Here is a 27,500-nt window from a genome sequence, read left to right as displayed (position 1 = left end):
GATCAGCTGACACTTCTGCAGAAGGGAGGACGGGAGCCCTGAAGGGACAAACAGAGACGTGTGTGAGCGTGAAATCATTAAACTTCACGGTCCAAGCCGAGTCCAAGTCAGTAAATGTTTAAGCACGAGTCCAAGTCCAAGTCTTAATCAGAGGCGCTGCTTGTCAACAGGCAAGGAAGGCAACTTCTTGGGGGCCCCAGACCAGTAGGGGCCCCCCAACGGCTGACAAACTTTAAAACACAGCATTTCCTCAAAACGTGCAAATTTTGCAACGACAGTCGGAAACCTCCCTGACGGGGCCCCGCCCCCTGCTCAGCTTTACTGAGCATTACTAGGGCCCCATCAGACCCGAGAACCTGGTCTGAAGTCTTTAAATCATAAGTCCAAGTCTCAATGAGTCCAGCGTCAAGATCGAGTCTTACGTCTTCATTGATACTGAACAAGTCCGGTCCGAGTCCAGCATTAAGTCCAAAGTGACAGGTCTTATGGGGAAGGTTCGAGTCAGGTCCGAGCCGAGTCCTTTTCATGGTTTGATCACAGAAGGAGAGTTTTACTTTCATCCAGTCCGTTGTTTTTCAGCAGGGACACGAACGCTGCCACCTCCTCTTCGAGTCTCTTGTGACTCGTCTCCGCTGCCTGCAGTCGGGGAGACAAGACGGAGGCTGTAGACGAGTCGGGGAGTGAAAACAAACACACTCGTTTAGCTGACGTGTTTATCGATTAGAGTCACCTGTAGTGATTCTGTTAGCTCCCCGAGCGACATCCCCTCCTCCTCCTCCTCTTCCTCGCTGCCTTGCTCCTGGGAGCAGTAGTGAGTGCTGTAAGCTGCGTGCTCCTCCACAGCATCCAGCCACGCCTGAAACACACACACACACACACCTTCACACACTGAACCAGTCACTGACAGCAGACATCATTCGATCTGTCAAAGAGCTGTGATTGATTAATATCTTCTATCAGTCAGTCAGAGCACGTTTTGGCGCCCCCTGTCTGCAGGGAAAGATCCCCCTCTGTCTTCACTGAGAAAGACCTCCTCTGTCTGTGTTTGTGAACTGTTCACCACTCCTGCCTTTTAATCCATCCAACCGGAAACCTGCACTTTAAAATAAGTGAAAGGCAGAAAGCCGGAGCCTAGCCGGATTGCTCGGAAGATTCGAGCTGTTTGTTTTGATTCCTGGCCTTCCTCCTCCTCCTTGTTTGTTTTCCTTTTTTACATTGCTCCAGTTTTGTTGTCTGCTCTTTTCATTTATTTCTATTTAATCCCCCCTCGTCTTGACTCATGTTTTGAATGTACTTGTTCTGTATATTTAGCTATTGTTGCTCATCCGTTTGTTTTGTCATTTTGTGTATGTTGAAATTTTCAATAAAGTTGGAGTTAAAAAACAACAACAAAAACAAACAAAAAAAAAACGTGTTGAAGACTGATATAAGGTCAAAGAGTTATGATCTTAAAACAATGCTTTATATTTATGAATAAAAAAATACCGCCATGTTTACCGTTACAAAAAAAAGAAAAAAAAAAAAGAAACTTCTGGAAAGGATAAACAGCGACGACAGGAAGTAGAAGAGCTCGCGATGTTCTCGGAGACAAAATAAATAAACGTACTTTTCTGGTTGCCTCCGGGTCGTTCTTCGGGGACACTTTAAAGTGATGCACGCTCTCATCGAAGCACTTCACGGTAAAGAAGCAGTCGTCTTTGGCTTTGATCTGGAATCAATGACAACGTGATTTTACTCCAATAATATTCAGCACGTGTCACAGGCACAGGCGTGAACGTCGTCTTACCAGACACTGAGCGTGAGTGAGGGACTTACAGCCCTGTCTCCTGATGTTGGCAGCTGCCTCACACCTTCACATGACACAGAGAGAGAGAGGGGACATGTTCACAGAGGACACATTTCACGTCCACGCTCGGACGACCAGAGCCTTTTTATTTTCTAGGTTATCTGTCAGTGTCTAATCCAGGCGTGCAACTCTTCCATCTCTATCAGGGGGGGCCAATCCTGGTCCTCAAGAGCCACAATCCTGCATGTTTTAGACGTCTCCCTCTTCCAACACACCTGATTCAAATGATCAGGATCGTGATCAGGCTTCTGCAGAGCTGGATGACGAGATAAGGACCAGGGTTGGCCCCCCCTGATCTATATCTATGAAGAAGAAATGCTGACAGCCCAGGTGAGAGGAAGCACCTACTGTTTGGAGTACCAGGATAAAACCCCGTCCTGGAGTAACACCCAGTACGAGCGCCAGCCGAAGAACCTGGAGCTCTGCGGGAAAGATGGGAGGGAGGAATCCGTGATTCATGTCATAATTCAGACTTTTTTTTAAATTAAGTCAGGGCTGAAAAAAAATCAGAAACACTTACAGACAATGCTGAACAATAACCTCACACCAAAGATGCTCACTTTTCAAAGTGCTCCAATAACAGTCACAGCTTCTGCATCTAATGTTTTAATCTTTGATAATATTCACTGAAGGCTTCACATGAAAACCTCAGCAGATGTTGAACCTGACTGTTTTTGTGTTTTCTGTATTTGCAGCACTGATGCAACATGTTGTTGTTTTTTTTACCGTCTGTAATGAAGGCATTAAAATGATCCGGGCTTTTACCTTCCAGAGGAGGCCCTCAAACTTCTTGACATGTCGGGGGAAACCCTGCAGGGGGGACGAAGAAGAGAAACATGAAGAGGTGAGCTCAGACACAAACGGAGACGTCAGCTGAGCGGAGGACTCACTCGATGGACGATGCTTTCAAGGACCTGCTTCATCGATAAATCACTCGCCAGGTCAAACGCCGTCTGCTCTGTGAACGGAAACAAACACATGAGCAGGGGATCCAGGTCCAACAGAACTGGACCAGAGAGGATCCAAGTCCAACAGAACTGGACCAGAGAGGATCCAGGTCCAACAGAACTGGACCAGAGAGGATCCAAGTCCAACAGAACTGGACCAGAGAGGATCCAAGTCCAACAGAACTGGACCAGCGAGGGTTCAAGTCCAACAGAACTGGACCAGCGAAGATCCAAGTCCAACAGAACTGGACCAGAGAGGATCCAAGTCCAACAGAACTGGACCAGCGAGGGTTCAAGTCCAACAGAACTGGACCAGCGAAGATCCAAGTCCAACAGAACTGGACCAGAGAGGATCCAAGTCCAACAGAACTGGACCAGCGAGGGTTCAAGTCCAACAGAACTGGACCAGCGAAGATCCAAGTCCAACAGAACTGGACCAGAGAGGATCCAAGTCCAACAGAACTGGACCAGCGAGGGTTCAAGTCCAACAGAACTGGACCAGCGAAGATCCAAGTCCAACAGAACTGGACCAGAGAGGATCCAAGTCCAACAGAACTGGACCAGCGAGGATTCAAGTCCAACAGAACTGGACCAGCGAGGATTCAAGTCCAACAGAACTGGACCAGCGAGGGTCGGACAGAACATCATGTGCTGAATCAGTGTCGCAGTGGAGACAGATGAGCGGTCTACCCGCAGTCCTTTAGCAATGTTGAGATGCATTTAAGGAACTTTAATCAGTGGACGCCTTCAGAGGAAAAGATGAATTCTTTTTTTTTAATACATTTTCTCAAATCTGACCTAAGTGTATTTCTTCTCCTTCTAAAAGTTAAAAACTGAAAAGTAGCCGTACGATCCTCGTTTCAGCTTCACGTCTCTCTCAGGCCTTCCTCCCCACGCAACAACTTCCTTCTGACTTCCCAGCACCGAACGCTGCAGGGCTGCCAGGAGAGGGCCGCTCCCTCCTGCCTATGTCAGCGGTTTCAGAGGCTTATGGTGCATTCACGGACGCATCAGAAAAACTGCACATGGACACGTGGTCAAGTCGGATCAACAAACTCTGAACATTTTTGTTTTTGGCGTCTGACTTTAAACTTGATGTCAGAACATGAGCGTGCTTTTTATTAACTCACGTGTTCTTCAAAGACAATAAGACAATAATCATAATGATAATTATTATTATTTTGTGGTTAAATGTTCGTATAGCTTCACTGTCCTTCTTTTCCTGCTTCCACATTGAATGGCGTGAACACGCTCGGACCACCCGAGCAGCACCTGAATGCAGCATGAACTCGAGGCTTGAAGTCACCTCGTGAAATTCTTTGTCTGATCTGCCTCTTTAATCCCGGGATTACTCCCAACAACCGTTTACACCATAATCTGAAACTTTGCCCAACGTGTAGTTTTGTAACGCCACACGTGAGTCTGAGGTCACCTTTAAGGTCCTAAAAAAAAAAAGTGGTAAAACGAGTTCTTCTTCTTTAATCATTTTTATGTCTCTTCCAAAAAAGGTGCTGTTTCCATGGTAACAATCATCAGCTGTCAGTCACAAGCAGAAGAGAAAACTAATTGAGTCGTGCTGAGAGACACGAACACGTCCTGACTCGTCCGTCTTCGTGTTTCATTGTTCTGTTTTTTTATTTAATTTTCTTTCGCCTAAAAGCAACAATGGCGTCTCTCGCCCGCCTCCTCTCGCCCGCCTCCTCCTTCCTGTCTGCGGGAAGAGGCGGCGAAAATGAGGCGAATTGAGGCGGGTTTAACAATCGAGCTCTATGGAAAAAACGGAATGTTTAGTGAACGGGATGCATGGGTCGGCGTGGACGGCTCGCTCGTCTCACCGTTCTTGTTCTTGGCGTTGGGGTTGGCGCCGCTCCTCAGCAGCTTCAGGGCGCACGGCTTCTGACCTCGATACGCCGCAGAGTGCAGCGGCGTGTTTCCCAGCAGATCTGTGCAGCCGATGTCCGGAGGGTTCTTCCTGCTGAGCTGCAGCCAACACACACACACAGGCACACACACACACACACACACACACACACACACAGGCACACACACACACACACACACACAGGCACACACACACACACACACACACACACACACACACACACACACACACACACACACACAGGCACACACACACACACACACACACAGGCACACACACACACACAGGCACACACACACACACACACACACACACACACACACACGATGAGCTGACTGTCTCACGTGTCACAGGACCAGAACTTTCCGAGGATTTCAGTTCATTATAAAGAAACTTGTGTTTGACTGGCTGCAGAGACTTTGAGGCTTCACTGCATGTTGATTTAATATTTAGAGAGTCGTTGTCTGTGTGTGTGTGTGTGTGTGTGTGTGTGTGTGTGTGTGTGTGTGTGTGTGTGTGTGTGTGTGTGTGTGTGTCTGCGTGTCTGAACATGACGAGGTCGTTGGATTTCACAACATTCACTGTGATAACGAATCTTTACCAGGAAGCAGTTCATAAAGTGCTGCAGTGTGTGTGTGTGTGTGTGTGTGTGTGTGCGCGTGGTGTGTGTGTGTGTGTGTGTGTGCGTGGTGTGTGTGTGTGTGTGTGTGTGTGTGTGTGCGTGGTGTGTGTGTGTGTGTGTGTGTGTGTGTGTGCGTGGTGTGTGTGTGTGTGTGTGTGTGTGTGTGCGTGGTGTGTTTGTGGTGTGTGTGTGTGTGTGTGTGTGTGTGTATGGTTTGTACGTGGTGTGTGTGTGCGTGGTGTGAGCGTGGTGTGTGTGTGCGTGGTGTGTGTGTGTGTGGTGTGTGTGTGGTGTGTGTGTGCGTGGTGTGTGTGTGTGTGGTGTGTGTGTGCGTGGTGTGTGTGTGTGCGTGGTGTGTGTGTGTGCGTGGTGTGAGCGTGGTGTGTGTGTGGTGTGTGTGTGTGTGGTGTGTGTGTGGTGTGTGTGTGCGTGGTGTGTGTGTGGTGTGTGTGTGCGTGGTGTGCGTGTGTGTGGTGTGTGTGTGCGTGGTGTGTGTGTGTGCGTGGTGTGTGTGCGTGGTGTGTGTGCGTGTGTGTGTGTGCGTGGTGTGTGTGTGTGCGTGGTGTGTGTGCGTGGTGTGTGTGCGTGTGTGTGTGTGTGCGTGGTGTGTGTGTGTGTGTGTGCGTGTGCGTGGTGTGTGTGTGTGTGTGTGTGTGTGTGTGTGTGTGCGTGGTGTGTGTGTGTGTGTGTGTGTGTGTATGGTTTGTACGTGGTGTGTGTGCATGGTGTTTTTGTGGTGTGTGTGCGTGGTGTGTTTGTGGTGTGTGTGTGTGTGTGCGTGGTGTGTGTGTGTGCGTGGTGTGTGTGTGCGTGGTGTGTGTGTGCGTGGTGTGTTTGTGGTGTGTGTGTGTGTGTGGTGTGTGTGTGAGCGTGGTGTGTGTGTGCGTGGTGTGTTTGTGGTGTGTGTGTGTGTGTGGTGTGTGTGTGTGTGTGTGTGCGTGGTGTGTGTGTGTGTGTGTGTGTGTGTGTGTGTGTGTGTGTGTGTTTGTGGTGTGTGTGTATGTGTGGTGTGTGTGTGTGTGTTTGTGGTGTGTGTGTTGCGTGGTGTGTGTGTGTGTGTGTGTGTGGTGTGTGTGTGTGTGTGTGTGTGTGTGTGTGTTTGTGGTGTGTGTGTGTGTGTGGTGTGTGTGTGTGTGTGTGTGCGTGGTGTGTGTGTGTGTGTGTGTGTGTGTGTGTGTGTGTGTGTGTGTTTGTGGTGTGTGTGTATGTGTGGTGTGTGTGTGTGTGTTTGTGGTGTGTGTGTTGCGTGGTGTGTGTGTGTGTGTGTGTGTGGTGTGTGTGTGTGTGTGTGTGTGTGTGTGTGTGTGTGGTGTGTGTGTGTGTGTGTGTGTGTGTGTGTGTGTGTGTGTGTGTGTGCGTGGTGTGTGTGTGTGTGTGTGTGTGTGTGTGTGCGTGGTGTGTGTGTGTGTGTGTGTGTGCGTGGTGTGTGTGTGTGTGTGTGTGTGTGTGCGTGGTGTGTTTGTGGTGTGTGTGTGTGTGTGTGTGTGTGTGTATGGTTTGTACGTGGTGTGTGTGTGCGTGGTGTGAGCGTGGTGTGTGTGTGCGTGGTGTGTGTGTGTGTGGTGTGTGTGTGGTGTGTGTGTGCGTGGTGTGTGTGTGTGTGGTGTGTGTGTGCGTGGTGTGAGCGTGGTGTGTGTGTGGTGTGTGTGTGCGTGGTGTGTGTGTGTGCGTGGTGTGAGCGTGGTGTGTGTGTGGTGTGTGTGTGTGTGGTGTGTGTGTGGTGTGTGTGTGCGTGGTGTGTGTGTGCGTGGTGTGTGTGTGTGTGGTGTGTGTGTGCGTGGTGTGTGTGTGCGTGGTGTGTGTGTGTGCGTGGTGTGTGTGCGTGGTGTGTGTGCGTGTGTGTGTGTGCGTGGTGTGTGTGTGTGCGTGGTGTGTGTGCGTGGTGTGTGTGCGTGTGTGTGTGTGCGTGGTGTGTGTGTGTGTGTGTGTGTGTGTGCGTGGTGTGTGTGTGTGTGTGTGTGTGTGTGTGTGTGCGTGGTGTGTGTGTGTGTGTGTGTGTGTGTATGGTTTGTACGTGGTGTGTGTGCATGGTGTTTTTGTGGTGTGTGAGCGTGGTGTGTGTGTGCGTGGTGTGTTTGTGGTGTGTGTGTGTGTGTGCGTGGTGTGTGTGTGTGCGTGGTGTGTGTGTGCGTGGTGTGTGTGTGCGTGGTGTGTTTGTGGTGTGTGTGTGTGTGTGGTGTGTGTGTGAGCGTGGTGTGTGTGTGCGTGGTGTGTTTGTGGTGTGTGTGTGTGTGTGGTGTGTGTGTGTGTGTGTGTGCGTGGTGTGTGTGTGTGTGTGTGTGTGTGTGTGTGTGTGTGTGTGTGTTTGTGGTGTGTGTGTATGTGTGGTGTGTGTGTGTGTGTTTGTGGTGTGTGTGTTGCGTGGTGTGTGTGTGTGTGTGTGTGTGGTGTGTGTGTGTGTGTGTGTGTGTGTGTGTGTGTGTGTGTGTTTGTGGTGTGTGTGTATGTGTGGTGTGTGTGTGTGTGTTTGTGGTGTGTGTGTTGCGTGGTGTGTGTGTGTGTGTGTGTGTGTGTGTGTGTGTTTGTGGTGTGTGTGTATGTGTGGTGTGTGTGTTTGTGGTGTGTGTGTTGCGTGGTGTGTGTGTGTGTGTTTGTGGTGTGTGTGTTGCGTGGTGTGTGTGTGTGTGTGTTTGTGGTGTGTGTGTTGCGTGGTGTGTGTGTGTGTGTGTGTGTGTGCGTGGTGTGTGTGTGTGTGTGTGTGTGTGTGCGTGGTGTGTGTGTGTGTGTGTGTGTGTGTATGGTTTGTACGTGGTGTGTGTGCGTGGTGTGTTTGTGGTGTGTGTGTGTGTGTGCGTGGTGTGTGTGTGCGTGGTGTGTTTGTGGTGTGTGTGTGTGTGTGGTGTGTGTGAGCGTGGTGTGTGTGTGCGTGGTGTGTTTGTGGTGTGTGTGTGTGTGTGGTGTGTGTGTGTGTGTGTGTGTGTGTGTGCGTGGTGTGTGTGGTGTGTGTGTGTGTGTGTGTGCGTGGTGTGTGTGTGTGTGTGTGTGTGTGTGTGTGTTTGTGGTGTGTGTGTATGTGTGGTGTGTGTGTGTGTGTTTGTGGTGTGTGTGTTGCGTGGTGTGTGTGTGTGTGTGTGTGTGTGTGTGTGTGTTTGTGGTGTGTGTGTATGTGTGGTGTGTGTGTTTGTGGTGTGTGTGTTGCGTGGTGTGTGTGTGTGTGTTTGTGGTGTGTGTGTTGCGTGGTGTGTGTGTGTGTGTGTTTGTGGTGTGTGTGTTGCGTGGTGTGTGTGTGTGTGTGTGTGTGAGAGAGGGCGACGGAATAAAAAGGCCGAACGAGCACGCTTGTAGTTCTGGTTCTGTGCAGCGGTTTGTGGGCGTGGCTACAAACCGCCCCGCCTCTCTTTGGTCCCGCTGGTCGTTACAGTGTGTCACATGTCTGCCGTGGTCGTTGTGAAACTCACCAGCTGAGTCAGCGTGCACACGTCTCCTTCTCGTGCAGCTTCCAGAAGCTGCTCTTCCAGTTTCCTCGCCTCCGTTCGCTCCGCCGCTGTTTCAGAGAAACAAACGCTGATGAAACGTGTTGAACATGAAACACGCCATGACGGCGCTGCGTCTCGCTCACCTTCCAGCATGCCTCGCACCTCGCCGTTCTGAGTCACATCTTTGGCGATCTGAGCGTTCCCGTTGATGACGGTGGCACACGCGTCGTAGTGCAGCAGCAGCATGACGACTTCCTGGTCAACACACAGAAACCAAACCATCAGCCAATCAGAACAGAGGAGAGGAGAACGTGAAAGAGAGGACGAGCGTGAACTGACCTTTCTTCCCGTGAACGCCGCCTTGTGCAGCGGCGTGTCTCCGATGTTATTTGGCAGGTTGACGTCCGCGCCGGCCTGCAGGACGGAACAACAAACACTTCCTGTTTATTTGACGGATCGCTCCTTCAACTGATCCGTCTCCTTTGTAACGCAACATAGAGGCTCCGCCCACATATTACATCACCCACCTTCAGCAGCTCCTCGACGACGTCTTTGTGTCCAAAGTAGCAGGCGAGGTGGAGCGGCGTCCAGCCCAGGTTGGACTTCGTCTTACCTTTAAAATAAAGAAATATACCGTTTACACACACACACACACACACACACACACACACACACACACACACACACACACACACACACACACACACACACACACACACACACACACACACACACACACACACACACACACACACACAGTGCGTCGCCTGACTCCTCCCCCTTACCTTTGCAGTTAATGTTGATCTGGGTCTCCTCCCGTATCGTGGACATGAGCAGCCTCTGGATCCCCGGCAGGTCTCCATTGCGGGCAAACCGCAGGAACTGCTCCTCCGGGTCCAGCTCGTCCATCGAGTCCTGCAGACGAAGGACAGAAACAAATAATGAATAGAAATAAATAAATAAATAAACAACAACAACATTTAAAACGTGTTTGAAGGAAAGGACAGATTGTTTGGTTTTTGTTCATACGGTGGTATGGTGCTCCCTGTAACACCGACAGGAGATGAAACGCTGTGATGGTCCGCAACAGCAAAACGACCTCAACCTTTATCGACACCAAAGTGAGGCAACCGTCACAGCCGCTAAACGTAGACAAAAGGCCATAAATGATGACATCACTGTGACATCACTGTGACATCAGCGTTCGAATCAGAGGGGACATATTATGAAAAATCCACTTTAAAGGGTTTTTTACATTTATTTGGGTAACCTGAGTGTCTGTCGACCCACAACACGTGAAATAAATCCATCCAGTCGTTTGTTTGTGGTCTGCTTAAGTTTTAACCACAGAGAGAAAAACGCTTCTCAGTTTGTGACATCACAAGTTGGATTCTGGTAAATAAGCCCCGCCCCTCTCCTGGTATCTCCACCCATGGACTCCACCTCCAGACTAGAGCAAAACTTTTACACAGGTCGGCCATTTTTATTCTCACTACAGAGGAGTGATGTCTGCTGGGAAAACTCAGGGGGGCGGGGCTTATTCCATTTAAAGAGACAAACACACCCAAACAGAGCGTTCAGAGAGAGCTGGTTTCTACAGGGTCACATGACCTCCTCTGCTGCTGGACTCATGTTATAAAAAAAGGGGGATAATATTTCCCCTTTAATGCTGGTGCCAAAAATCAATATATCAAGTCACTGCATCACTACTTCATGACTCCTCATGGTGGCGCTAATGACATGAATATCTTCAAAAGAAATTCATTGTCACTAGAAGAAGAAAAAAATAAGACGGTACATATCAAAGTTTATTTTCGTTGCCTATAAAACCCGATAAATAAGAGATAAAGAAAGCGGCGTACGAATAATTACAACTTGAATTAAAAGTAGGAGAAGTAGTTTCGGTTTGTTGCCCAATCAGTCGTCATCATCTTCTTCAGGACACGTGAGTGAAGAGTCACAAGGGGAGGAAAGAGACGAGGAAGAAGAAGAGACGTGTGATTGGACGAGGCGTCGGTCATCAGACAGGCCTGACAGGAAGCTCAGCAGTCTGCTCGCCTTTATACAGCGTCCAACCACGTGCACAGTGAACAACACGCGTGTGCTTTACTGTAGAGCAGCCGTGTCCACACGTTGTTTTTAAAAATATATATATTTTAAATAATATTGTAAGGAACTTTTTGTATTTTGACCTCTTCAAAAATAACATGAACACATAATAAATTATGAGAGTGAGAAACTGTTTTGTTCTAATTTAAGGATTTGTAGATCAGAATCAAAAAATTCACAAAATAAACTCTTTAATAGAAGGAAATAAAATACTTTGATTTTTTGTTCTTTTTTATCTGCTTTTTTTCCCCTCCTCAGAATCAGGTCTGTAACCTGCTTTATTTTATTAAACCTTTCTGTGTTTAGTTCAGGTTATTAAAGGGTTAAACAACAGTCTGCTTGTTTGCAAAAATGATGCAAAGGTTCATTTTTATAGTTAATAAAAAACTATCAAAGCTGTTAAAACAAAAAGAAAGAAACAAACATTATCTACAGAACATTTTCTATTTGATGAATATCTTTCAGCACTGATAACATGAAAAAGAAAAATAAGTAAATCTGTCATGTGACTGAGGCTTCAGGACAAAATCCTCTGATTCCTTAGCTGAAGTCAGGGGCCGCAAAAAAATCCCCTCAAGGGCCCCCGGGCGCCACTTTGGACCCCCCTGCTCTAGAGCATTATGACTGGTCACATGAACACAAGGAAGTAAAAAAAGCAACGTCGGAGTGACAATCAGAACATATCTGACTGACAGGTCATGTGACCCTCCATCCACACACAGCTGACTTCTTCTTCAGATCTTTATTTTATCGTCTTTGTGAGATAAAAAGTCAGACGTGCTTTTAATGATGGCTGCTCAGCAGCACATCATGCAGATTTAGATTTATGATTATTGTTTCTAGTCAGGATGAGGCATTAAAAAAAACTAACTCAACCTTTATTGATACCAAAGTGAGACAAACGTTTCACAGCAGATAAAACACAAAGTAATCAAAACCATAATAACGTCTAAAATCTGACGTGTTTAAGGGAACTTTATTTATTTACTTATTTATTTGATTTATTTATTTACTTATTTGATATATTTATCTGTTTACTTATTTGATTTACATTTTAGTCGGGTTGTCATGATACCTATATTTTAAACTTTGATATGATGATAAAAATCACATGATGTTGAGACCTGTTTGGATGCAACAACAACAGAAACATGTCAGAATCCTGGACAACCAATAATGTTTCATGTTTTATGCCTTTTAATTTATTGTGTATTTTATAGGTTTTTCTTTACAGCACTTTGGTCAGCGGTGTTTTTTTTAAAGTCTTAACAAATAAAGATTAGATATCATTACATTATGTTCTTTGATGTGGGTTTTTTTTCTTCATATTTTTATGTTTTTTTTCAATATTTTCAGGGAATATTGCAAAATTCCTTTCCAATAGATGTCTTCACAAAGGTGTCTTATAACACGTGTAAAAAGGTTTAAATCCTTGAGAGCAGCTCAAAGTCCCCGGGGGAGCCTGGACCTCGACCTCAGGGAGCTTCTGAGGGGTCAAACTCTGAGGGGTCAAACTCTGAGGGGTCACACTCTGAGGGGTCAAACTCTGTGGGGTCAAACTCTGAGGGGTCACACTCTGAGGGGTCAAACTCTGAGGGGTCAAACTCTGAGGGGTCACACTCTGAGGGGTCACACTCTGAGGGGTCAAACTCTGAGGGGTCAAACTCTGAGGGGTCACACTCTGAGGGGTCACACTCTGAGGGGGTCACACTCTGAGGGGTCACACTCTGAGGGGTCACACTCTGCCTTCCCATTCAAACCTCTAATTCATTCTTTAATCTTCACGACGCCACAGTGTCAAATATCTGAGGGGTCCAGGTCTGAGGGAGGTCCAGGTCTGAGACCACCTTTGAGCAGCTCCTACAGGAGTTTGATTTGTTATAAGACCCCTTCTTGAACACATCAGTGAATCACACATCACACATCCTAACTATTCATCGTGTTTATTTTAAAACTTTAAAAAGTGTTTCAGATTTTAAAAAAACAAAAACTTGTTTGAGAAGAATGAACGTTCATTATTATTTATAACATGACCGTGATGAATGCAGGTTCGAGGGGCCCCCTGTGTATGTTCACCTTGGGCCCCCGACAGAGCACTGCCTGCACACACGCTTCGGTACTTTTCACATTACTGATCGGAGCCTGTCGGGTTTTTTCGGTATTCGGGTAAAGTATGGACATTTTGACAACCTGTCTAAGTTATATAAGGTTTATTTTCACTACACCGAGCTGAGAAACAGAACAGGCTGCTGTGCAGTGATGGCTCGTGCGGCAGAGACATGAATCAAGGCAGGGAGTCGGGCAGACACTTACTGGTTTTACTGGTCTCTGGAGGTCCGATCCGGGTCTGTGGAGGTCCGATCCGGGTCTCTGTGCAGGTCTGCTCTGTGGGCCCCTCCGTGAGGCTGCATGTGATGGTTTAAGCCCCTCTGAGCCGCTTCCTGTTGCTTTAAGACAGCAGAAACAACGCTGAGCACACCGACACCCACATTACACACACACTCCTAACACACACACACACACACACACACACACACACACACACACACACACACACACACACACTCACACATTAGTCACACACACACACATTGAACTTTCACTATCAGATGGGGAAATCAAGTGTCACCAGTCTCACCAGTCTCACACGCCTCTCGTTGTCTGTTTACACTCGGATCAGCTGATCGCTCAAAGCGGAACTCACATGGCCAAATCGCTCGCTCCTTTCAAAATAAAAGCCCTGACATATATACATGTCAATCCAGGGAGCACCTTTCCAGTGACGTAATAAGCCATGCGACGTCTTCTCTCATTTATAAGATACAGGAAGCAAAAATATGCTGCATCGTTTTTTCTTTTCTTTTAGTCCAGTCCCTTTAATTTACGCGACAAAACCCGGAAGTCAAACGCAGCAATCAGCGTTGCCCTGGAAGCTGTTTAAACATCTCCACACATCCTGTGAAAGCAGCTGATCGTCCACAGTTCATGCATGTGCTGCATGCTTTGAATGCAATCTGTGACATGTTGGAAGTGTCCCGGGGGACATGAGGACATGGCGGACATGTTGACTTCGGAGGATGAAGGTGATCTGCAGGCTCAGGTGAGGTTTCACTTCGAGGAGAGAAAAGCTTGGGGGGGATAAAGTCCAGAAAAAACCCCCACACTGATAAGTTTGTGATGTAGTGTCTGAGAGTGACCTGCAGAGGGCGCACAAGTCAAACACTGTTTGAAGACACCTCACAGGTGTTCTGGAAAGCTCTGCCACTTATTTGTGACCTTCTATGATTATTATATTTAATGGAATATATTGTAAATGAGTTTTTTTTTCTGTTCAGATCGAAGAAGTGGAGGCTCTGTCTTCCATCTATGGGGATGAGTGGTGTGTCATAGATGAAGCATCAAGAATATTTTGCATCAAAATATCAAACACCTTGGATGAACCCAAACTGACGGCATGTTTGCAGGTAGCACACCCCCCCCCTCCCCCTCCCCCCCCCAAACAAAAAAAACAACAACAAACAACAACAAAAAACAACACTGGCATCTTTCACGCAGTTAGTTTGTAATCTGTTGTTTCTTTTCCTCATGAATCAGATTATTCTTCCATGTGATTATCCCAGCGCTGCCCCGCCCATCTATCAGATCAAGTGAGTCGACTTGTTTTTCAGATCTCGATGTGATTGGCTTGATTGATAAAACCGCTCTGACTCTGTGTGTGTGTGTGTGTGTGTGTGTGTGTGTGTGTGTGTGTGTGTGTGTGTGTGTGTGTGTGTGTGTGTGTGTGTGTGTGTGTGTGTGTGTGTGTGTGTGTTTGTGTGTGTGAAGTGCTGCGTGGCTGCGAGGTCCGGAGAGGAGCGAGCTGGCGAACAGCCTGGAGGAGCTCTACGTGTGAGTGTCTTCTTCTCTAAACCCACCAGAGAAAACTGTTCACGATAGTCTGCACTGTGACTCCTCCCCCTCTGCACTGTGCGCTCTGTGACTCCTCCCCCTCTGCACTGTGCGCTCTGTGACTCCTCCCCCTCTGCACTGTGTGCTCTGTGACTCCTCCCCCTCTGCACTGTGACTCCTCCCCCTGTGCGCTCTGTGACTCTTCCCCCTCTGCACTGTGCGCTCTGTGACTCCTCCCCCTCTGCACTGTGACTCCTCCCCCTGTGCGCTCTGTGACTCCTCCCCCTCTGCACTGTGCGCTCTGTGACTCCTCCCCCTGTGCGCTCTGTGACTCCTCCCCCTCTGCACTGTGCGCTCTGTGACTCCTCCCCCTGTGCGCTCTGTGACTCCTACCCCTCTGCACTGTGCGCTCTGTGACTCCTCCCCCTCTGCACTGTGACTCCTCCCCCTCACAGTCGGATCTTTACTTGCAGGGAGCACGCCGGGGAGAGCATCCTCTACCTGTGGGTGGAAAGAATCCGAGAGTTCCTGCTGGAGAAATCCCAGAGCTTGGAAACAGGTGAGGTGTGAAAAACGAGATTCAGTCTTCAGGGACACAAACTGACGATTCTAAAGATTCATAGAAAGGAGGAAAACGTTTCACCATACGAGTAAAATCAGTGCTCATCATTTCTAGTAACGACTGAAATAGTTGTTTTCTTTTCAGGTACTGAATTTGTTTGTAAACAAGCAGCTGCTGAATTTGTTACTGAGTCAACTACTATACTGAGACTATCCGGATAGTTCAGTCGCTGAGAGGTTCATGTTGTCAGTCACGTTTTCCTCCCCCCAAAAAAATACAGTGATACGTAAAATAAGTTTGACTTTTTATTGATGAATAAAAGATAATCAACTTGTGATAAAGTGATTAACTCATAATCACAGAGCCAGCTCACCCTCTCTCTCTCTAACAGGTGAGTTAAATCAATCCAACACCTGTGTGACCCGGCAACCGTCTTACTTCATATCATCCCACAATAAATGATCAAATACCACTAACCATATGACAGCCTTACAAATACTTTAAATGTACTTCATGGCTCCAACATTTCTATTCATGAAACTTTATGACAAGCTACAAAATATTTTCCAAAAACATTGACCAAGAAAAGTTAAAAAAAAAAAAATACATGTACAATACAAAATACAATTCCAATAAAAGTCTCCAAAAATTTAGATTGTAAAGTTTTTAAAGATGTCTGATCGAAAGGTCAGAAATGTCATTTTTAGAAAAGTCCTAAAAAAATGTTTCTGTTTACGTAAATATTGATCAAACATGATAAAACATTTTTTAAATAAATCCCAGAATGTGGGCTCGGAGCAGTGACGTCATGGGTTTGTGATGTCACAAACTTATTTTCAACGTTTATCAGGATGTCCTGATAAAGTCCCGGAATTTTTTTTTTTTTTTTTTTCTAAAATCTTCCAAAAATGATCAGAAGTTTAAAAAATTCTTAATGTAGAATTTCAAAATTATTTTTTGAATTTTGTTTTTTTGAATATATCAGAAGATTCCCACTGAAGAGAAAATAAATAAAACATTTCTTAAACGTTTTGATGCAATCTTTCCCCAATAATTCATAATTATTAAAAGTTTCTAAAAATTCAAAGCAACCTTCAAAATGTTTTTATAAGGCTTCCCAAATGTGTGTTTCCTTCTCCGTCTGAGCAGCTCAGGTGATCATGAACGTATAAGTGCATCAAAGGTTGAATCAGATTGTCCTTCCAGCCCGTTGTGACTCTTTCGCTCTGAGTTGTGCTGAAATGCTCCGCGGTGAGTAAAAGCTCGATCTAATGCTCTGACGCTGCGATAAGATGAACACAAAAGCTGCGGGGGCATTAAAAAAAAAAACCCCACACACGTGTGACTCTGAGTGACTGCAGTGAATTAAGATCCATATCCAAGTCACGCCTCCGGTTCCCCCGCAGGATCCTTTGAAGTGTGAGGAGAAGAAAGGATGCCCAAATGAAGGATTTTGTGCAGGTGGCGCCCTGCAGCATGTTGTCAGGGAGAGCGCGCTCGCCGCCGCGTCAGGCTTGGCTAACAAGCCTGAAAATATGAAGCCGCCCTCCTCTTTGTTCCGCTGCTCAAATCATTGTCTCGCTGGGATTCATGTGGTAATAAGTGAAGCCGATTCAAACCCAGAGGAGACGGCTGGACGGCTGGTTCCCCTTTAGACGACGGAGACACAGAGGGGCGACTTTAATCAGAAGAGTCGTAAACAGCCGAGGGAGGAGGGAAAGTGAAGAGGAATAATGGAGCTGATGATGAAGGAGAGCAGATGAATCTGAAGCTCCTCTTACGTTTAATGAGTTTTCCGCGTGTGTGGGAGTGTGTATCATTAAGTTTCATTTAGTTGATTTAAATCAAACCTTGACTTTGAACACTGATGCTTTTTTATTCTGGGGAGTCATGCAAACCTCCTGCAAAGAACGGAACAAGAGAGGGCTGAGTTTTTATCTTGTTTTAAACCAAGATAACCTCCCTACAAATACTCTGACGACACTGCCGTCCTCGCCCTCCTATCGGACAGTAACTCCACCACAGACTACAACAACACCGTCACTCACTTCTCACACTGGTGTCAGCTTAACTTCCTCCATCTCAACGTAAACAAAACAAAAGAAATAATAATAGGTACCCCATCACCCCCGCCCCCCACCCTCATCAACAACCACACAGTTGAAACTGTTGACAGCTTCAGATACCTCGGACTCACACTAGACAACAATCTCACCTTCGACCAGCCGACAACGGACATTCAAAAAAGACTGCACGCCATCCGGAAACTTAAAGGACTATATGTCGCCCCCCCCCCCCATCTCCTCCTCCTGCTGTATCAAAGCATCGTCCATCCTGCTTCTTCAACATGCTCACTGTCAAAATCCAAACTCACCCGTGTCACAAACGTTGCAGCCAAACTAATCGCTCTCCCCGCTCCCACCCTGTCAGAACTCAATTCAAAGGCCGTCACACACATCGCACACACAACAGCTCTGGACATCACCAACCAATCAACTGCCACCTCACCATCATGTCCTCTGGACGCAGGTACAGGTCCCTGCTGTGCAGGAGGGCGCGATACGGCAGTAGCCTGGTGCCTGCAGTCATTATAGCCCTCAATAAAAACCCACCTCAGTCCCGATCCCCGGTCCCCCCATAACCATATGCACTGCATGTCCTGTTGTCCCCCCATAACCATATGCACTGTACGTCCTGTTGTCCCCCCATAACCATACGCACTGTATGTCCTGTTGTCCCCCCATAACCATATGCACTGCATGTCCTGTTGTCCCCCCATAACCATATGCACTGTATGTCCTGTTGTCCCCCCATAACCATATGCACTGTATGTCCTGTCACTGTATGTCCTGTTGTCCCCCCATAACCATATGCACTGTATGTCCTGTCACTGCATGTCCTGTTGTCCCCCCATAACCATATGCACTGTATGTCCTGTCACTGTATGTCCTGTTGTCCCCCCATAACCATACGCACTGTATGTCCTGTCACTGTATGTCCTGTTGTCCCCCCATAACCATACGCACTGTATGTCCTGTCACTGTATGTCCTGTCACTGTATGTCCTGTTGTCCCCCCATAACCATATGCACTGCATGTCCTGTTGTCCCCCCACAACCATATGCACTGCATGTCCTGTTGTCCCACATGTATGTCCTGTTGTCCCACATGTATGTCCTGTTGTCCCACATGTATGTCCTGTTGTCCCACATGTATGTCCTGTTGTCCCACATGTATCTCCCTGTGTTCAGCCTCTGTCGGCGCGCTGCCCTTAAAACTGTAAACTGGTGAAAAATAATTTCCCCTCGGGGACAATAAAATAAAAAGTCTAAAGAAATCAGGTCGGAGAGAAACATTTCAACGTACCGTAAAACTGACCAAGATTTTAAAAAAGCAAAACTTTTCAAATCTGCAAACAAAAAACTTTCCACACTGGAGTTCATGTTTTTCTCTTTTGCAAGTAAAATGCTGGCTCTGTTAGCATGTTGTCCCTGCAGTATAGTTGATGGAGCCAGTGAAGCAAAGACCAACCATCTGTTACTTCAGCGAGCTTTTCAGTCCCATGGATGGCGCTCGCCATGCTGGAAATACTGACTCACAAGTCCTGTTTCCACCGAGCGGTCCGGTCTGGATCGGGTCGGTTTGGTTCAGTCTGATCCTGTTTGTGTTTCCACAGCCAACACGTGCTCTCTGTGGTCGGCGGCGTGTTAGCAGATAGCCGCGTTAGCTACGTGATAGCGTGACATCATAGCAGCGCGACAACAGAGTGCAGCACTGCTCCTTTAATCCTGCAGCATCAGTCACTCTGTGTTCATATGGTGTCCTCTATTAAGTGTCTGCGTGTAACAGGTGATGGAACTGTGTTAGCATCAATGTTAAGGTCACATGATGCTAATGTGGTAATAAGGAACTCAGTGTGTGTTTTAATGACGAGCAGCGAGGACCTTTACAGGCAGCTGCTTTGGGATTTTTGGATTTTCCCAAACGATTAAAAAAAAAATCATGTTTCAAATATTCTTAGAAATCTTATGAAAAGTTTTTAAATTTGAAACTTTATAAAAAAAAAATTATAGCTCACAAAAATAAAAATTTCTTTCTTAACATTTCTGGCTTCTTTTTTTTTTTTTTCCAGTGAATCAGTCAGAAAACGTGAACATGACTACCGAGGAGGAGGAGGACGATGATGAAGAAGTTCCAGACTTCAGGATGCTCAAACTGAACACAGAAAATGCACATCTCTTCACGCATCATGCACACGGTACATTAATATTCGATGAACACTTTTGCATGAATACATGCAGTCTCTAAATGTGAACGTTTCCTCCTCTAGATGAAGAGCTGCCTCCTATTAAACACGGAAGCACGATCACAGACCGACGCAGCACCTTCCAGCCTCATTTGGCACCTGTGGTGACACCCAGACAGGTACAAGTATGAATTTAAATTAAAAAAGAGACTTTAGCCTTTATGTCTCTATCCCCATGAAGACTAACAGGAAATGACAGCTTATTAAAGTTTGAGTAGAAATAACCTCACGATGTGGAAGGGGTAAGAATAAAATGCAAATTAAACAAAGTGAGCGATCCCCCTGCTCGCTCCTGCGGACGAGCTCGCTCTCTGAATCTCACTTAACATAGAGATGCTTCTTAAAAGCCTCCACCTGCCGTGAGGAGCTGTTTACACCTGAGTCTGTACAGACACAGCTGCTGTCAGAGAGCAGGCCATCTGAGGAGAGCTGAGCAGCATTTACATCCTCTCCTGTAAGAACCTGCGAGTGTTCCCATCGTCACTGCACAAATACATTTTGGGCAAAAAGTTACGTTTTGGTCTCAGCATTTTGTTACATTATTCAGCAGTTGTTACATTTCAGGTCGTTGTTACATTTCAGGTCGTTGTTACATTTCGGGTCGTTGTTACATTTCAGGTCGTTGTTACATTTCGGGTCGTTGTTACATTTCAGGTCGTTGTTACATTTCAGGTCGTTGTTACATTTCAGGTCGTTGTTACATTTCAGGTCGTTGTTACATTTCAGGTCGTTGTTACATTTCGGGTCGTTGTTACATTTCAGGTCGTTGTTACATTTCAGGTCGTTGTTACATTTCAGGTCGTTGTTACATTTCAGGTCGTTGTTACATTTCGGGTCGTTGTTACATTTCGGGTCGTTGTTACATTTCAGGTCGTTGTTACATTTCAGGTCGTTGTTACATTTCAGGTCATTGTTACATTTGGGGTCGTTGTTACATTTCAGGTCGTTGTTACATTTCAGGTCGTTGTTACATTTCAGGTCGTTGTTACATTTTAGGTCGTTGTTACATTTCGTGTCGTTGTTGCATTTCGTGTCGTTGTTGCATTTCGTGTCGTTGTTGCATTTCGTGTCGTTGTTGCATTTCGTGTCGTTGTTGCATTTCGTGTCGTTGTTACATTTCAGGTCGTTGTTACATTTCGTGTCGTTGCATTTCGTGTCGTTGTTGCATTTCGTGTCGTTGTTGCATTTCGTGTCGTTGTTACATTTCAGGTCATTGTTACATTTTCGGGTCGTTGTTACATTTCAGGTCATTGTTACATTTTCGGGTCGTTGTTACATTTCAGGTCGTTGTTGCATTTCGTGTCGTTGTTACATTTCGGGTCATTGTTACATTTCAGGTCGTTGTTACATTTCGTGTCGTTGTTGCATTTCAGGTCGTTGTTACATTTCAGGTCGTTGTTACATTTCAGGTCGTTGTTACATTTCAGGTCGTTGTTACATTTCAGGTCGTTGTTACATTTCAGGTCGTTGTTACATTTCAGGTCGTTGTTACATTTCGGGTCGTTGTTACATTTCGGGTCGTTGTTACATTTCAGGTCGTTGTTACATTTCAGGTCGTTGTTACATTTCAGGTCATTGTTACATTTGGGGTCGTTGTTACATTTCAGGTCGTTGTTACATTTCAGGTCGTTGTTACATTTCAGGTTGTTGTTACATTTTAGGTCGTTGTTACATTTCGTGTCGTTGTTGCATTTCGTGTCGTTGTTGCATTTCGTGTCGTTGTTGCATTTCGTGTCGTTGTTACATTTCAGGTCATTGTTACATTTTCGTGTCGTTGTTACATTTCAGGTCGTTGTTACATTTCGTGTCGTTGTTACATTTCGTGTCGTTGTTGCATTTCGTGTCGTTGTTGCATTTCGTGTCGTTGTTGCATTTCGTGTCATTGTTACATTTCAGGTCATTGTTACATTTCAGGTCGTTGTTACATTTCAGGTCGTTGTTACATTTCAGGTCGTTGTTACATTTCGTGTCGTTGTTACATTTCAGGTCATTGTTACATTTCAGGTCGTTGTTACATTTCAGGTCGTTGTTACATTTCGTGTCGTTGTTGCATTTCAGGTCGTTGTTACATTTCAGGTCGTTGTTACATTTCAGGTCGTTGTTACATTTTAGGTCGTTGTTACATTTGGGGTCATTGTTACATTTCAGGTCGTTGTTACATTTCAGGTCATTGTTACATTTCAGGTCATTGTTACATTTCAGGTCGTTGTTACATTTCAGGTCATTGTTACATTTCAGGTCGTTGTTACATTTCAGGTCATTGTTACATTTGGGGTCGTTGTTACATTTCGTGTCGTTGTTACATTTCAGGTCATTGTTACATTTCAGGTCGTTGTTACATTTCAGGTCGTTGTTACATTTCAGGTCATTGTTACATTTCAGGTCGTTGTTACATTTCAGGTCGTTGTTACATTTTAGGTCGTTGTTACATTTCGTGTCGTTGTTGCATTTCGTGTCGTTGTTGCATTTCGTGTCGTTGTTGCATTTCGTGTCGTTGTTACATTTCGGGTCGTCGCTACATTTCGGGTCGTCGCTACATTTCGTGTCGTTGTTACATTTCGTGTTGTTGTTACATTTCGTGTTGTTGTTACATTTCGTGTCGTTGTTGCATTTCAGGTCGTTGTTACATTTCGTGTCGTTGTTGCATTTCGTGTCGTTGTTACATTTCAGGTCGTTGTTACATTTCAGGTCATTAAAACCAAAAACATAATGATGCCTGAATATAAAGCAGCATTAAATATTGAAAACAAACATCAGTTTGATTAAAAATAAACAATTGGATAAAGTTTAAATGGCAGAATTAAACCTGTTGAAGAGCCAACTTTATTACTAAAGAGATGCTCAGCACATGAATCTGAATTCTCTTCACACCTTTTAACATAATGATTCAGTTTATTATAAAATATGAAATAAATCATGAGATACTGTAGTTTAAAGAATCAAACTGAGACTGTCAGCTTCCCTCATCCCTTCAAAACTTTTTGCATTTTTTAACCACTTTTAGTCCACGAGTTGTATTTTGATGGTTCACTTATTGTGCCATGGTCAGCAGCACCAGCAGCTTGTAGTGATCTGCATCCTCTTCATGCTGACACGAGTGTGAAATTGGCTCATTTTCTTCATCCATCCGGTCTCATGGTGAAATGTTCCCGCTCCTGCAGCGGAGAGTCGCCGCCTCAGCACATTAGTTGTCCTGACGCTCGTCTCCCTCTCTGCTCCTCGTCTCCCTCTCTGCTCCTCCTCTCCCTCTCTGCTCCTCGTCTCCCTCTCTGCTCCTCGTCTCCCTCTCTGCTCCTCGTCTCCCTCTCTGCTCCTCCTCTCCCTCTCTGCTCCTCGTCTCCCTCTCTGCTCCTCCTCTCCCTCTCTGCTCCTCCTCTCCCTCTCTGCTCCTCCTCTCCCTCTCTGCTCCTCGTCTCCCTCTCTGCTCCTCCTCTCCCTCTCTGCTCCTCGTCTCCCTCTCTGCTCCTCCTCTCCCTCTCTGCTCCTCCTCTCCCTCTCTGCTCCTCCTCTCCTGTGCGGCAGGTTAAAATGGTTCTGGAGAAGCTGTATGAAAACAAAAAGATTGCAAGCGCCACGCATAACATTTATGCATACAGGTCAGTAATGTCGTCTTCCTGCTTATGATGTAACACCTTTTAGGAATTAATTATGCAAATGGGGAAGTCGGAGTTACAGTGTGTCTCATTAGTGCAGCAGAAGAAGACAGGAGGCCTGTGTGTCGTGTGCAAAGGCCATCTTTTTACATTAAAGGTCAAAAACTGAAGACTCGCATAATGCTGTGTGTGTGTGTGTGTGTGTGTGTGTGTGTGTGTGTGTGTGTGTGTGTGTGTGTGTGTGTGTGTGTGTGTGTGTGTGTGTGTGTGTGTGTGTGTGTGTGTGTGTGTGTGTGTGTGTGTGTGTGTGTGTGTGTGTGTGTGTGTGTGTGTGTGTGTGTGTGTGTGTGTGTGTGTGTGTGTGTGTGTGTGTGTGTGTGTGTGTGTGTGTTTGAAGCCTTTCTGAGTGCAGTTTTCTGTAGTGTCCGGGTGTAATGAGGTCGATGTGGAGCCGCTCGTGCTGCCGAGACGGTCATTACTGCTGACATTTAGACCACTTCATAAACTTCCTCTCTGTCTCTCGCTCTCTCTCTCTCTCTCTCTCTCTCTGTCATATCTTTACCCTCTGTCTCCTCCTGTCCAGCTGTTGTTCTGAAGCCTCGTTTGTGTTTTTTTGTAGGATACACTGTGAAGACAAGAACAGCTTCCTCCAGGACTGTGAGGACGACGGAGAGACGGCAGCAGGAGGACGACTGCTCCATTTACTGCAGGTCCACTTTTTATTAAGACATGTTGTTTTGACCCTACAGCAGGAAATATTACTATTACACAAACCACAGAGGAGGACGGTGGCTTCATGAGTTCCATTGATGGAAGAACGTAGTCCAGCTAAAACCAAAGTCACATGTTGAACAATAATGTTTTTGTACTTTAGTTTTTCATGAAGAGCTTTAATTGAAGAATTGGCAGTCTTTGTGACTGACTCATAACACAACACTAATAAAACAACACTAATAAAACAACACTAATAAAACAACACTAATAAAACAACACTAATAAAACAACACTAATAAAACAACACTAATAACACAACACTAATAAAACAACACTAATAAAACAACACTAATAACACAACACTAATAAAACAACACTAATAAAACAACACTAATAAAACAACACTAATAAAACAACACTAATAAAACAACACTAATAACACAACACTAATAAAACAACACTAATAACACAACACTAATAACACAACACTAATAACACAACACTAATAAAACAACACTAATAACACAACACTAATAACACAACACTAATAACACAACACTAATAACACAACACTAATAAAACAACACTAATAACACAACACTAATAAAACAACACTAATAACACAACACTAATAACACAACACTAATAAAACAACACTAATAAAACAACACTAATAACACAACACTAATAAAACAACACTAATAAAACAACACTAATAACACAACACTAATAAAACAACACTAATAAAACAACACTAATAAAACAACACTAATAACACAACACTAATAACACAACACTAATAAAACAACACTAATAACACAACACTAATAACACAACACTAATAAAACAACACTAATAAAACAACACTAATAACACAACACTAATAAAACAACACTAATAAAACAACACTAATAAAACAACACTAATAACACAACACTAATAAAACAACACTAATAAAACAACACTAATAACACAACACTAATAACACAACACTAATAACACAACACTAATAAAACAACACTAATAACACAACACTAATAACACAACACTAATAAAACAACACTAATAAAACACTAATAACACAACACTAATAAAACAACACTAATAACACAACACTAATAAAACAACACTAATAACACAACACTAATAACACAACACTAATAACACAACACTAATAACACAACACTAATAACACAACACTAATAACACAACACTAATAACACAACACTAATAAAACAACACTAATAAAACAACACTAATAACACAACACTAATAACACAACACTAATAACACAACACTAATAAAACAACACTAATAAAACAACACTAATAACACAACACTAATAAAACAACACTAATAACACAACACTAATAACACAACACTAATAACACAACACTAATAAAACAACACTAATAACACAACACTAATAAAACAACACTAATAAAACAACACTAATAACACAACACTAATAAAACAACACTAATAAAACAACACTAATAAAACAACACTAATAACACAACACTAATAAAACAACACTAATAACACAACACTAATAAAACAACACTAATAAAACAACACTAATAAAACAACACTAATAAAACAACACTAATAACACAACACTAATAAAACAACACTAATAAAACAACATTATGTCATTTCCCCCCATGAGTTCTCTGCACACGGCTGCTCGCCCCTCTCTCTCTCTCTCTCTCTCTCTTTAAGGCAGGCTTTATTGTCATATATGCTCCCTGTTAAACATACAGCACAGATGAAATTGCATAAAAAAGAGCACTAAAGAATAACTAATAATTAAACATGACAACTTTAAATAAAAAAGTAGCAACACTATAAAAACAAATTCTTAGCAGCAAAACTGAACTAAAGACATTTGGGACAACAAACAGCAAACAACAGACGAGGGCACATTGTGAATATTGCACCATGGAAGCAGGATGTAGATAAATTAAAATATTAACAATATAAACAGATTTAGTTAAAAAGTGAGGTAGTGCAAATAGCAGAGACAATAAACGGCTGTGCAGAGTTTTTTAGAGTGTGTGAATTAGTGCAGCACGCGGGGGTGGAGGTGGAGGGGGGTGATGACAGATCCTGTAGGGGCAGACTGTGGCAGGAGGCAGAGGGGGGAAGGAGGCAGAGGGGGGAGTTGAGTCTCCTGACTGCCTGGTGGAATGAACTGTTCTTGAGCCTGCTGGTTCGAGCACGGAGACTCTGCAGTCTCCTCCCAGATGGCAGCAGGCTGAAGAGGCTGTAGGACGGGTGGGTGGGGTCACCTGCAATCCTGGTGGCTTTGCGGGTGAGACGTGAGTTGTAAACGTCCAGAAGGGGGGGAAGAGAGACACCAATGATCTTCTCAGCTACTCTCACGATGCGCTGCAGAGTCTTACGGCAGGACACGGTGCAGGCGCCGTACCACACGGTGATGCAGCTGGACAGGATGCTCTCAATGGTGCCTCTGTAGAACGTGTGCATGATGGAGGGTGGGGCTCTCGCTCTCCTCAGTTTGCGGAGGAAGTAAAGGCACTGGTGAGCTTTTTTGGCCAGTGATGCAGAGTTGAGGCTCCAGGACAGGTCCTCAGAGATGTGCACACCCAGGAACTTGGTGCTGCTCACCCTCTCCACTGCAGCACCATCGATGGTCAGAGGAGCATGCTGGGTGTGCGTTCTCCTGAAGTCCACAACAATCTCCTTCGTCTTCTCCACGTTCAGATGGAGATTATTGTCCTTGCACCACAAGGCCAGTCTGCTCACCTCACTCCTGTAGATTGACTCATCGTTGTTGTTGATGAGACCCACCACAGTCGTGTCGTCTGCAAACTTAATGAAGAGGTTGGAGCTGGAAGATGGGGCGCAGTCATGGGTCAGCAGAGTGAAGAGGAGGGGGCTCAGCACACATCCTTGGGGGGGCCCCCGTGGTCTTGTGGTCTCCCTGTCAGGAAGTCCAGCAGCCAGTTGCACAGGGAGGTGCTCAGGCCCAGGTTGGATGATGGTGTTGAATGCTGAGCTGAAGTCGATGAACAGCATTCTGACGTGGGAGTCCTTGGTCTCCAGGTGGGTGAGGGCTGAGTGGAGGGCAGTGGAGATGGCGTCGTCGGTCAATATGCAAACTGGTAGGGGTCCAGGGTGGAGGGGGGGGCAGACTTGATGTGCTGCATGACCAGCCGCTCGAAGCACTTCATGAGGATGGGGGTTAGTGCGACCGGGCGGTAGTCATTGTAGCAGGATGGAGACGACTTCTTGGGGACCGGGATGATGGTGGTGGCTTTGAGGCATGTGGGGACAACAGCTTGACTCAGTGAAGTGTTGAAGATGTCGGTGAGGACATCTGTGAGCTCCTCAGCACAGTCTCTCAGGACACGACCTGGGATGTTGTCAGGACCCGGCGCTTTCCGTGCATTTGTCCTCTTGAGGGATCGCTTCACGCTATCCCGGGAAAGCGTCAGCACCTGGTCGCCAGGAGAAGGTGGCATCCTCTGTGCTGGGGGGGTTGTTGTCTGTCTCTGTCTATTTAAGTTCAGGTTCTGAACTTAATGTTTTTTTCCTCTGGGTTCAGTTTTCCACAGTTCTGGTTCTGGAGTGTTTAAAGCAGCGACAGGAT

The 27,500-nt window shown here is 45.5% G+C and overlaps 2 protein-coding genes across 5 annotated transcripts in view; one reads left to right on the top strand and one right to left on the bottom strand.

Moving 5' to 3' along the window:
- The window catches only part of LOC306828360 (oxysterol-binding protein-related protein 1-like), a 25,851-nt gene extending 12,355 nt beyond the window's left edge, over nucleotides 1-13,496 (bottom strand). For 2 of the 4 annotated variants that reach the window (XM_079350783.1, XM_079350784.1), the window contains exons 1-16: nucleotides 13,370-13,493; nucleotides 13,136-13,326; nucleotides 9,499-9,628; nucleotides 9,241-9,326; nucleotides 9,053-9,127; nucleotides 8,857-8,968; nucleotides 8,696-8,781; nucleotides 4,629-4,773; nucleotides 2,737-2,804; nucleotides 2,612-2,656; nucleotides 2,195-2,268; nucleotides 1,787-1,850; nucleotides 1,607-1,708; nucleotides 731-856; nucleotides 555-636; nucleotides 1-38 (exon numbers count right to left, since the gene is read on the bottom strand). The exon at nucleotides 1-38 is cut by the window's left edge and continues 69 nt beyond it. In XM_079350783.1, the coding sequence (XP_079206909.1) occupies nucleotides 1-38; nucleotides 555-636; nucleotides 731-856; nucleotides 1,607-1,708; nucleotides 1,787-1,850; nucleotides 2,195-2,268; nucleotides 2,612-2,656; nucleotides 2,737-2,804; nucleotides 4,629-4,773; nucleotides 8,696-8,781; nucleotides 8,857-8,968; nucleotides 9,053-9,127; nucleotides 9,241-9,326; nucleotides 9,499-9,622 (1,227 nt within the window). In that variant the 5' untranslated portion in view covers nucleotides 9,623-9,628; nucleotides 13,136-13,326; nucleotides 13,370-13,493. Of the gene's footprint in view, nucleotides 39-554; nucleotides 637-730; nucleotides 857-1,606; nucleotides 1,709-1,786; nucleotides 1,851-2,194; nucleotides 2,269-2,611; nucleotides 2,657-2,736; nucleotides 2,805-4,628; nucleotides 4,774-8,695; nucleotides 8,782-8,856; nucleotides 9,128-9,240; nucleotides 9,327-9,498; nucleotides 9,629-13,135; nucleotides 13,327-13,369 lie in introns of all 4 variants that reach the window. The other 2 variants (XM_079350781.1, XM_079350782.1) reach the window with 2 other exon arrangements.
- A 265-nt stretch (nucleotides 13,497-13,761) lies between these two features.
- impact (impact RWD domain protein) overlaps nucleotides 13,762-27,500 on the top strand; it is a gene marked incomplete at its 3' end in the record, with an annotated part of 16,949 nt that continues 3,210 nt past the window's right edge. Inside the window, exons 1-9 of the mRNA XM_079351134.1 lie at nucleotides 13,762-13,922; nucleotides 14,158-14,286; nucleotides 14,417-14,469; nucleotides 14,648-14,710; nucleotides 15,184-15,269; nucleotides 19,404-19,529; nucleotides 19,602-19,696; nucleotides 23,100-23,173; nucleotides 23,790-23,880. Of these exons, the coding sequence (XP_079207260.1) occupies nucleotides 13,830-13,922; nucleotides 14,158-14,286; nucleotides 14,417-14,469; nucleotides 14,648-14,710; nucleotides 15,184-15,269; nucleotides 19,404-19,529; nucleotides 19,602-19,696; nucleotides 23,100-23,173; nucleotides 23,790-23,880 (810 nt within the window). The 5' untranslated portion in view covers nucleotides 13,762-13,829. The remainder of the gene's footprint in view (nucleotides 13,923-14,157; nucleotides 14,287-14,416; nucleotides 14,470-14,647; nucleotides 14,711-15,183; nucleotides 15,270-19,403; nucleotides 19,530-19,601; nucleotides 19,697-23,099; nucleotides 23,174-23,789; nucleotides 23,881-27,500) is intronic.

The sequence above is a fragment of the Symphodus melops genome (assembly GCF_947650265.1).
Source record: "Symphodus melops genome assembly, chromosome: 8".
Lineage (NCBI taxonomy): Eukaryota > Metazoa > Chordata > Actinopteri > Labriformes > Labridae > Symphodus > Symphodus melops.
Note: the sequence above shows the minus strand (reverse complement) of the source record. Positions and strands in the feature narration are given on the sequence as shown.